Source organism: Lacerta agilis, chromosome 1, assembly GCF_009819535.1.
Source record: "Lacerta agilis isolate rLacAgi1 chromosome 1, rLacAgi1.pri, whole genome shotgun sequence".
In the NCBI taxonomy this organism is placed as follows: Eukaryota; Metazoa; Chordata; class Lepidosauria; order Squamata; family Lacertidae; genus Lacerta; species Lacerta agilis.
In genome coordinates this window covers 45751923-45764136 of record NC_046312.1, presented here as the reverse complement: position 1 = coordinate 45764136, position 12214 = coordinate 45751923, and the positions used below count along the sequence as shown (strand labels likewise).

The 12214-nt window shown below is 42.5% G+C and overlaps 1 protein-coding gene across 2 annotated transcripts in view; it reads right to left on the bottom strand.

The window, feature by feature from the left end:
• Positions 1-310: 310 nt before the first annotated feature.
• DCAF5 (DDB1 and CUL4 associated factor 5) overlaps positions 311-12214 on the bottom strand; it is a 44422-nt gene continuing 32518 nt past the window's right edge. For both annotated transcript variants that reach the window (XM_033146970.1, XM_033146979.1), the window contains exons 7-9: positions 11285-11351; positions 9298-9425; positions 311-3146 (exon numbers count right to left, since the gene is read on the bottom strand). In XM_033146970.1, coding sequence (XP_033002861.1) covers positions 1368-3146; positions 9298-9425; positions 11285-11351 — 1974 coding nt within the window. In that variant the 3' untranslated portion in view covers positions 311-1367. The remainder of the gene's footprint in view (positions 3147-9297; positions 9426-11284; positions 11352-12214) is intronic.

Here is a 12214-nt window from a genome sequence, read left to right as displayed (position 1 = left end):
GTCCTACCAACCTACTTTGTAAGGTGGGAAGGGAAGGCAAACCACCCAAAAGCAGAGCACAAATCGTAACAGCATCTAGGAGAACCCCTTCCCCCTCCCCCACCCAGTTGACTATGGTTCTGCCAGCCACCATTATTAAAAACTCTGCAGGTAACATACGGAAATTGGTTAGCATTTCTGTTTACTTGGAATCCCAGAAGAATTTACCAGTGTCAAGTGTTGAACTGCAAGGCTATCCCCTCTCCAGTATATAACTATTACAAAAATATATACCAATGTTATGGTTTACCATAAAAAACAAGATAGTCAATACACACAAAAATATTTGTTTAATTGGAAACCATACATCAATCTGCACCTTTTGAACTGTAGTGCAGGACTTGTAAAACCAGGGTTTCTAAAGTCAGCCTACTGTTCCAAAGAAGAGCAGTTATTTTAAAAAAGGAAAAGAAAAGAAGAGAGAACCGGGTCTCAAGATTCAGTTTATGCTCACAGTTAGCTTGTTAGGTACATCAATATGCATTTTTCTCCTCCGAGTTACACCAACCATCTTTCCTGGACTGTATCACCAGTATCATGCAGACACAAGAGTTGTAGCTGCATACAAGATTTGTGTAGCTTTGCTGCAAGTTATTCTGTAAATGAAGTAATAGTTTAGGGACAGCAAATGAAGCCATTGGAAGTACAGCAGTGCTTCCAGATTATACCTCTAGTGAATTTCAATTGGAGTGGCGTCTACATTTTAATCCAATGACAAATATGGCTACTTTGTGGTAGGAGAGGCTTAACTTTAGAAGAAGGGAAAAAAGCAAGGTCATTCTGGATACTACCTTAACAGTTTCAAACAAAACCATCCTGCCTCTTGAATGAGTAATTGGATTACTTTAAGTACAAACAGCTGTGTGATGTTACTTTACATACATAAACCATGAGGATGCTTCCATCAAATCAAACAGTCACTCTTCTTTAAGACTTCAGAAGCACGGGAGAGGGTTAGAAGGCTGCACCCAATTTGCTCCCATTTTCATGTGCAGAAAAACACCCCAGAAGCATCAGTCATAGATGTCAGTTGCCTATCACTCAAGTCAATGAGACTATAAAACCCACAGTATCAACACGCAAATAATTCTTTTCAGAAGAGTAAAATTTACAATAGCTACGTTAGGTAGCTAGCTGAACAAACACCACACATCACACGAGAATAAGTCAACTGTCTGAATAAGGATTTACTTGAACAGAACCTTGTAAGGGTACACAATACTCAGTCTCATTTTAAAGGTTGATTAGATTTTTTTATACAACATAGCCCCTGGCAATTTAAAATAGACCCACTGGAGAATGGAATGGAGAACTGGAAATGTGACATTTCAAACCCAGGCTGCATGTGTTTTTAACTTCTTTTCCGAGGAAGACTTCTCAGAATCTGTGTCTTCAAACTCTGTTCTATGCCTTTTCTGTCGCCCACGGATCTGCGAGCCATCACTGCCCGGAAGATGCAACTCAGCAGCTTCCTCTTTCGTGCTCACGGTGTGACTGGGAGAGTCTGTTGCAGACAGGCTGCATTCCTTGTGCAAGGATGTGCATGTCTGCACAAGGCTGCCATTATCAGCATTTAAGTGTAATTGTCTTCCTTGGGCCACAGCCTCCTGCTCTCCAAAATTCTGTCCGTTACTAAGGTAAGAAGAGCGAGGGTGCAAGTGACCATTATTGTGGTTTGCACAGGAATTGTCCGTGTTCCTGTCCTCATTGTCATCTGTTGGGTTTCTAGAGTAATTTCCAGATCCACTACAAGTGGCAGTGGTGGAAAATGAATCCTTAGAGACAACCAGTGGGTTGTGGCTGGATGCAGGTTGACAATTCTGGTTACTTTTCTGCTCCACAAATCCTGCAGGCTGGCTGCATGGCTCTTCAGTGCAACTACTTCGGCCTTTGCATGTGGCCTTTCCATTGAGCTTCTTCATCTCAAACGAATGCTCCACAGTCCCACTGCTTCCGTTCCCTTGGGTGACGTTCTCTTGATCCTCCAGCTGCCACTGATTATCGCATTCATGATCTTGACCATTTCTAGAATTTTCTGCCGAGCTACGTTCCTTGAAGGTTTCCTTGTTGCGGTTTTCAGTAGAGGGATCCTGCCCACCTTGGGTTTTTCTGCTCGTTCCGGGTCTCCCTTCACTTTCACCACCTCCATGCGAAGTTTCACCATCTTTGTTAGCCGCGTAAGACATATAAGAATAGTGGAGCCACCTGAAAGCTTTGTAGATCTTCCTGTCTACAGATTCACTCTCTGAGCAAGGAGAGACCTTCTCTTTGCGGACCTCAGTATTTGCAGTACTCCTTTCGGGAGATGAGGCTGGAGAAGGAGAGAGGTCATCCACTTTGATCTGGGGATAATCATAGAGGTCTTCACCTAAGTAGGTACTTGTGTTTCCTGTGCTGGCATTTGCATTAGTCCTTTCTTCCTTTTGTGGCTTCTGCCTGCGCCTTAGTGCGTTGCGTTGCCGGGTTGAGGCACGGCGCTCATTCAGTTCCTCGTCATCTTCTGTGCTGCTGCTGCTGGAGCTGCTTGAGTCATTCTCTTCGGGACTTGGGGACCTGGGTCTCGGGAAGAGATCAGCATCCAGCTCCGTCTCACAGGTATTTTCATCAGAATCAGACTCATTAGAAAGGGCCAAGAGACGCTTGTCTTGGTACCTCCTCAGTGCAGACAAACGTTGCTGGCGAGAAGCCACAGCTTCTCTGGCTGGTGGAGATTCGGTAGATCTCAAGGTTCCCAAGTTATAGGCAGCTTCATCAGATTCTTCCGTCATGTGAGGTGGGGAGTGATGCAGAGATGTGGAGGACTCAGACTCACTATACCCTGAACGCTCGCTTACTCCAGCATGGAGCTGCAGGATTGTGCTTTCACTAAGGTCACTGTCGGAATCAGAGCTCCATCCCTCAATCTCTCGACGGACCAAGGAGTCAAAGAAGGCCATCATCCGTGGATCCTCTTGGACTGACTGATTAGCATAGTCATGAGACAGGCCACTGCCACTGTTAAGTACAAGACTAATGTACTCTTCATGTGTGTACAGACAACGGGAATCATCCTCAATTTTACCATCTAGATCTCCTGTGCAACCAGGCTGCCGGTAAGGACTCCAGATCTGTAAAAAGAAGAAAAAGAAGTGTTGCTATTTTAAGGCTTTCCAGCAACCTACTGCTATACCTATATCACTTTGCAAGACTATTGGTGTGGCTGATCTTAAAGAACAATTCTTTTTACTTAGTTTCACAAAGATGTTCTATTTCTCGTGCAAAATGTTTCCCCACCTACACTTGAGGATTCACAACTCATAAAATGCCCCCAGCTTGAAATGAAATGAACGCCAGACTGCAGAGCTCTATTTTTATCTAATAGGTGTTTACAAGTGAAGGGGGGGGGGAAGAGAGGAGAGAAAGGAGGTGGTAAGAATACTTGGTTGCTTTCTGAATAAAAGTCTAGGCAGTAAGGAAGGCATTTGTTTCCCAGGAAACTAGAGCTAGAGCTTGTTTTAGAGACGTGTTGTGGTGTTTCATCAAGTTGCATGTTTCAGCATCTCAGCAGTTGTGGATGCCTCCACAATGTAAGCTGAATGTCTATAATGTTCAGTGCCTTACAGTGCTTTTATATTTTGTTGGAAGACGCCCAGAGTGACTGGGGCAGCCCAGTCAGATGGGTGGGGTAGAACTACTAAAGTAGTAGTAGTAGTAGTAGTAGTAGTTGCTATTGGTTCCCCTATACTGAAATGCCACGATAACAGCAGTGCAGGCATTTCCGATCATGTATGCCTATGAGGCTGATGGGGGTGCTTAGAATTTCGCTGTCCTACCAAGTATTTCTTAAAAATACACCTAGGCTAGCACTAAAAGACAATTATATGGTTGAATTAGCACAGATGAGCAGAACCACCTGACACCTTCACCTCCCAGACAGAAGGCTGTGCCTGCAAAAGAGGATGATCATGCCTGTTAGTGTACATCTATGCTCATTTAATCACCAACAGTAGACATGATCCATCCTCTTTTGCTAGCAGAACTATGCATGTGGGAGGTAAACAGCATAGTAGAGCTTGGTGGCAATGTGCATTTATCCTAACCAGATTCTTAAAAAAATTAATTGCTTGACAGCCCTTCTGTAGCAGGCCCTACCTCCCCACCTTCATCTAGCCCTCATCTAAGTTGTGGGTTGGAGCCTTCGGGAGACGTGCTCTACATATATCTTATTTTAGTTCTGCTATTTATTATCAGCCTTTCACCCCAAGAGGCCAGGCCAAGTAAACAACAGGACAGACAACAGAATGGACCCCTGCAGAATTCCACAGGTCAAGTCCTAGGGTGTCAAGTAACAGCCCCCCCCCAACTGCTCCTTTCTGGAACTGACCCTGGAGGTAGGAACATAACCCCAGTAAAATGGTGCCCCCCAGTCAGTCCAGAAGAATACCATAGTCATCACTACCAAAAGTCAGAGAAGTCAAAGAGAATGCACAGGGTTGCATTCCCCTTCTCTCTCAACAAAAGTCATTAAGTCTGTTTCAGTACAATGAAGAGGCCTGGAGCCAGACTGAAATGGGTCCAGATGCTCAGCTTCCTTCAAACAGGCTTAAAGCTGGACCACCACCACACTTTTAATCACCTTGCCCAAGAAGGGGATATTTGTGACTGGGTGATAGTTGTTTAGTGCTGCTGAGTCCTGATAGGTCCTCTTAACAGTCCTTTAAAGGAACCAGTTCAGTAAGTAGCCGAACTCAGAAATGCCTCCCCTCAAATTACTTCCCCCAGAACAAAAAGTACAGACACACAGAGGTTGTTCCTAGTTTAATTCTGCATAATAACAGAAGCTGCATAATAATGGAATAGTCCAACTTTGAGGAAGACCTGCAAGGAACAACCATTGGATCACAACATGAATGTGGAATCTGGGGAGATTCCAAATGTCAGTAAGAAGAAAAAATACATACAAGTCTTTAGTTCTCATGCTTCTGTAGAAAAGTTTGGGTTAGAAAGATAGTATCAAAACCAAATAACAGGTTAGGCAGTAATCAAAAGGGAGAAAATTTAATGGCTATTGAATTTCCCCTTCAATTATTTGAAAATAAAGTCATGAACTTCACAACCTTCCCTCACTACATTCTTTCATACCATCCTCAATCCTAGTCCCAACACCGACTTTGAAAACCTGAATCCTAAAAACATGACTTTGCAGAAAGAAATCCCTGTAAAGACACTTACTACCAAAGAATGTAACAAGACAGACTAGACTCCCACCTTACCATTTTCTCCTTTGTTTACCTGCCAACTAAGATTTCACCTCATGCATCTGACAAGTGGGTTTGAGTCCCTGAAAGCTTATGTCATGATATATGCATTCGTATTGAAGGAGACACAAGACTGATTGTTTTTTGCTGCAAGAGATGAAAACAGCTACTCTTTGGGAAAATTTTAGAGTTGGGATGGAAGTTGAGAAGTAAGCAAAGCCCTTCAAAGGAGCAACCTTTTTTTATCATCACCTGCAGTTGCCAGGAAAGCCTCAGACTCCTTTTACATGCAGGAAGGTGACCTTTCAGAGATGTCAGGTTAAGTCACAAACTTATGCTGATATTTTATGCTGTGTTCAGGTATGCTAAATTATGATTTTGCTGCAAGTGTGTATAATTAGGTGTGCTACATCAAATTATCCTATAAAAGCAAGAGACAGATAGTAGCTTGTCTCTATGGTTGTCTCCATAGAAACATGGTTGGAAAAAACCTTCCATCTCTTACATAGTAGTGCATTTCAATTTTCATTATAAATCAGCAATACCTTACAACTTTCCCTCCCGCACAGTTTGACAAGTTGCCACTACCATCAATATTCAGTTCAACACTGCCCTCCTGCTGTCAAGCCCTCTACAGACTTCAGTCAGTTTCTCTAAATTGTGTACACAACCCTACATTTCTACTGCTTGCAGAGCAACATCTGCCTGCCAAGTAAGCTTTTCTGCAGTCTTCTCCTTTGACTCACCATTATGTTCTCTCTGAATCACGGCATTGCTTCATAATCTCCATTTAGTTTAAAGTCTCTTCTCAAAGGCTATCTTCCACATTAAAACTTTACACAAAATTACTCTGTCATCAAGCCATGCTAACAATTCAAATAAAGCTGGATTTTAAATTTACTTTAATTCATAACACACCAAAACAGAGAAGTCACCATCAGCTGTCCACACCCAACTCTCAAATTCCTCTCAAGGCCAAGTTTTGGCAACCCCTCTAAGGATTTAGGAGCCAGATAGATCAGCTTACTGAAGGGTTATTATAATTGGGAGCCCTTGCAAAGAACTGCTCTGTTGGTTTCCTGCCAATTCAACCTTACCCAGGTGAAAATTCCAGTGCTGGGCCTCACATTTTGATCTCAACAGGCTGGCTTACAATGTGTGATTGTAGGATATGAGCTTAGATGTGAACAATCTGAAGCTGAGCCATTCTTGTCCCAAAACAGGAGGTCTTGCAAAAATGAGGACAAGGCACAGAAAAACTGGAGTTCCAGCATGGCAGTTACATACATCAATATTTCTTCCTCATAATTAGTTTTAAACTTGTACATTAGAAAAGATAGGTATGTTTCACAAGATACACATGCTGAACCTATGATCTAACATGAATTCTCTTTTCCAGAGGCATTCAAGCACCACAGCCTTTCAGGTTGGGAGAGCTCTTGAAAAAGACACTTAATTGAATCAATATCCGTCCGCCCTGCCCCCCCCCCGCAAAAATAAAATTAAAATATAGGTGCAACAAAAGCAACACAGGGGCTGCTTATATACATACATTAATCCAACAGACCAAGTACCGTCACCCAGGAAAGATTCAGAGCTTCATTGGTTATTACACCCAAATTTCACAAGAGGCTTCAAACCGAACCAATTAAGTCTACGTGCATACCCGTTTGGCAGAAACTGGTATAAATACAGTTAGGGCAGACGTCTCGAAAACAAGAAGCAAGACATTTCAATGGTACACAACACAGTGTAATTAAAATCCTTGCTTGTGCTGCTGCCAGATATATCCCTTTTTAAATATGCATTAGTATCTGGCGAATAGGGTGAGAAAGCAGTAGCAAACTCGAAGAGCAGGCCAGAGACACAGACTACATATAGATTCTTGGTATTGTATTATGCAGACAGGCAGTGGACCATGCTGGCAGGATCTGAGCCAGCCATGACCCCTGTCGGTCAATCAATGTGCAACTGACTAAAGTGTTTACATGATATACCTCAATTACTGCCATCTGCCCTAAAGACATTTACAAAGCTCTTCATTGGATGGTTGAAAACAGAACAGGCGTAGAATTAAATCCTCTTGAACCTGCTTTTTAAGCCTGCAGGGCACCTGTATATACATAAAAGAGCACAAGACGATCTACTCAAGGGTTCAGCTCAACGTCAGTGAGCCAGTGTGGTGCAGCGACAAAGGAGTTGGGACTCTTGGACCAGGAAGAGCGCATTTCAAGCCTCTCTCCACCCATGAAACTCACTCTCTCCCAGCTAAATGACTACTTCATAGGTTTGTTCAGAGTTTAGAATGGGTAAAATCCTGGATTTGAAGGAAGGTGACGCAAATGTGGCCAATGTGTTCTGTGGTAGGACCAAAACAAAGTATGTGACCAACAGCTAATGTTGTGGTTTGCACCCGACTCCGATCATCTCAAACCAGCAAAAAAATAACCTCACTGCTGCACAGGCAGTAGCCTCTAAAAGTGTTTCAAGCAATTAAACATTTCAGACCATCTACTATTTTCATATGGTGGGACGTGGGTGGCGCTGTGGCACTGAGCCTAGGGCTTGCCGATCAGAAGGTCGGCGGTTTGACTCCCCACAACGGGGTGAGCTCCCGTTGCTTGGTCCCAGCTCCTGCCAACCTAGCAGTTCGAAAGCATGTCAAAGTGCAAGTAGATAAATAGGTACCGCTCCGGCAGGAAGGTAAATGGCGTTTCCGTGCGCTGCTCTGGTTCGCCAGAAGTGGCTGTCATGCTGGCCACATGACCCATAAGCTGTCTGCGGACAAATGTGGCTCCCTCGGCCTATAGAGCAAGATGAGCGCTGCAACCCCAGAGTCGTCCACGACTGCACCTTACGGTCAGGGGTACCTTTACCTTTACCATAAATATTTATCAAGTTATCACTCCTTACAACTGTGTCTTGCATGAACATCTGGAGAAGCTGGGTGTTGTTTCGGATCTTAAGGGTTATTTACCCACAGAACAGGGCGCGCCAGCGATGGACATATTTACAAACTGGAGAAATTGTTGCACATGGATGTAGACTCATTCCCTTCACTCTGCCAGTACTTAGCCCTGGGAACGTCCTTTGGCTCCCCACGAAGCTTAAGTGGGGGTGACCAACCCAGAGTGTGCAGCTGGGGAGCAAAAGTTAAACTTTCCCAGGCCAAATTTCAGCAGGGAAGGGATGGGAGGATGGGACGCTACAGGTATCAGGGAAGGCCTCCGAGGGCATGTATTCATCCATGGACACTGAAAAAGCCTTCTCTATGACGAGGGGCTCCCCGAGTGGACATGCTTTCTTTGTGCACACACTCTCTCAAGAAGCACCTCTCAATACAGTTGCTGCTCTTGATAAAAGACAACTGCTTAAATACTTTGGTCAACTCATTTGTGGTTTTTATTGCAATTATTTGTTATGTTCTAAACAGATTTCATATATGTATATCGTTTTAATTCTATTGGTGTTTAATTGGTTTTTAAAATGTTTTTAGTGATTCATGTTTTTATCTGTAAGCCACTTTAGAGTCCTATAAGGGAGAAAAGCAAGGTATGAATAAATATTATAATCATCAGCTCAAGGAAACCCTTTGTTTCCTTGATCAAGTTCTCAGCCCCCCCTCCATGGCTGCATTTCAGTAAACAAACAACCCCCCACAAAACCCAAACATGTGGGAGACATGAGCAGGCTGCCAACATTTTATCTAGTTTGGTTCTCACCGAGGGGATAAAGTGTGTGGATGTCTCAACTTAGACTAGTGCAATTATATTAAACATGCCATTTGCTGGTGTGTGTGGCTGCCTTAACTTGTATTTCCCAATAAATGAAGAATATGAAGCACATTCTAGCAAAAAACACAAGTCCTGCATGATCATTGCAACCAACAGTTCTGCTTAAGAACATACATCACAGAGAATGAGCAAGAAAACGTTTACACATTTAAAAGAGGTTTCATTTGCTTTAAGTTCTGAGAAGAGGATACTCAACAGTCATGGCAAAGTGGGGGGAAAGAGCTCACCTTTATAATCTTTTCTACACCTGAGGAGCAGATCATGTAGGTGTGGGGATTAAATCGGACCTGATTCACAATTGAACGATGACCTTTCAATACCATAAATGCACCATTAACCACCCTGCCGATTCCACCTGGAAAAAAAAACAGCAACAGAAGAGAATAGCTCCATATACCAGAGAATGGCTTGTTTGCACTGAATTTGAAATACTACCTGTGTACAGCTACGGGCCATAAGTCCACCACTGCCCTTATCCCATTCTGCGCCTTCCACTAAATTAGTCACTATTTCATTGGTAGCGAGTAAAACTGCCTGAAGTCAAGGACACTCTGACTCTGGACTATGCCAGTGATGAAATATTTAAAAACTCCAGTAAGCCTGCATGCATGCATACCACATATAGTTGTGAAAAACAGCATATTGATAACCAATGTAACTGGAACAGAACAGGCTGAAGATAGGAATGTCTGGTGGAGATGCACAGCAGCATTTCTCATCAAATGAAGCTTCCAAATCAGTCAGTTTTCCCCTTAGCAACTTCAGAACTATGGGCAGGCAGATAGATGGCCATTCCATTTTACTACACTGTTGGTACTAACTATTATCCAGAAGGTGAAGTAGTGATGGCCTCAACACAGATGGGAAGAAAAGCTACTTCAAGTAAAGGGCAAGTCAACACAAATGCATTTGCTTTTATCTACTCTCTTGGTGGTTTACCAATGGATTAGTCACTGTAATGCTTATGGCAGATCCATTCCTTGATCCAAACCAGGATTCCAGGATGCTCTGAGTTAAGTGTAGACTAGCTCACCCCAGGACTTACAGTAGGCAGACAGGGGGAAAGGAAATTCTGGAAGGAAGAACAGCAATCTGCAGGTAGCTGCAGGTAAGGAAGGAACTCATAAGACAACAGTACACGTCCTGGTTCTTATGTTTCTAAGAGTCCCCAGGCCTCTGAACCCAACAGGTCTGTGTCTCCTTTATCACAGGAGAACTATATCATACAAATATAAGGCTGGGTTGGTTTGGTCACCAAAACCATGGACCTTTAGGCAAGTTTTGACAATTACTTAGAAGTGCTGAAAGGGCCTACTGAAGAGAACCAGTTTTCTCCAAAAAGCCCTATGACTGTAGCGCTTGGCAGCACAGTAAAGAACTTATTACTTAATGTATTTCAGCTTGGTTGCTCAACCGCACTGCTCAACAAACGATGTCTCTGGAAGCCCAGAAGTGGGACATGAAGGAACATTCACTTTGTTTTTTTAAAAAACAGCGATGTTGAGGACACAAAAGTGAGAAAGCAGTGACACTCATGACAACATACATAGACCAACAAAGAGCTAAAATTAAAGCACTAAACTTAGTGCATGTGTTTCGGTAGTTATTAATATTGTGAATACGTAGTGCTTTTTGTGTTTTAGGTGTTGCATTTCTAAACTGTTACATATTCGGATTGATTGCATCAATGTATGTGTTAGGTGAAAAATACAGATACCTGTATTCCCCACCCCTACAAGGCAAAGAGCAGCTAAGGGGAAGAGATGATTTTGATTAAGAAGGTGATGGGGATGAAGATATATACACACACGTCACACACAAACCAAGAGACCTTCAGTGCTTCCAAGCAGACATGCAAAGGATTGCAAACATCACTGAGTTTACACAAAGGTATGCATGTACAGAAAGGTGGCCCCAATAATGCACCTCAATGTAAATTGCTATATTGGTAGAATAGTGTTCCCAAACTTACAATGATTGTAGACCTTTTTTGAGAGGTTATACCAGTGGAAGGCCTTTTTGGGTGAAGATAATTTGTAGTTTTAATATTATTTTATCTAGACTACAGCAAATTCTGCCATGTACCCTTTGAAACTCCTTTGCGTAACCCTGGGGGTATGCACACCACACTTTGGGAAACACTGTTCTAGTAGACTGCTTTTCCTAGCACTAGTACCGGTAACTTAATTTGGAAGATTCTACAGGAACACTCACCTGCTTCTGGGTCTGGAGGAATTCTCCACATGTATAAATTAAAGTCATCAGAGCCAGAGAGGATGTACTGTTAGAAATAAAAATACTAGTAAGTTACAACAAATTCACCACCAAGGCAGCCCTTGAAATATACTTATTTGGAAGATTCCAATAGCTTGATTATATGATGCAATACATATATACTCTACATGCCTAGAATTCATATTGTTCATGTGGTGGCAGGTCAAGGACTGAAAATATAAAGACCAGGGATTCATGATAAACCAGTGGGGCGAGGGAAGGCTTTGATTTTAAAAATCAACAGGCTACAAAAATGATAAGCTACAATCCAATGCATATTTACTTTCCAGTCCCACTGAAATTATACCCATAAAAATCATGCTATACAAGTCAAACACCTGCCCCTGTTCTAGTCTTCATTTATGATTTATTTGCTTTAACATCAATGGAATTCTGCTCCAAATTCACATCACTCAATATGCCCACTGTATGAAAGTTCAAGGTACAGTACTGATAATTTTAAAAGCTTCCTTCCTCAAAGTACATTACTAGTCTGTTTAGCTGAAAAAAGAAAAGAATACACAATTACGCTTATAGAAGAACTGGGAAATTGCAGAGGTAGGCAAGTGCTAACGAACTGGCCATTTCCTATCACAGTTTTAAAAGTTGCATATGGAGCTGAAGTGTTATGAAAAAAGGAAGAACACCTGAGAGCAACTTTGTGGGGTTACAGAAAGTTATGTCTTTTACAACATTTGACCAATCTCCAGTCTGTGCCAGCCTGATGCCCAACAAAGAATTCCTCATATTTGTAACCAGTAGCACAAAGAAAGAAGGGAAAATAGGGCAAAAGTTTAGTTTTTACCCCTTATACAAAGTTGATTCAATTTTAACCAAAGAGGACTTAAAATATTTTATAGGCAGAAACGA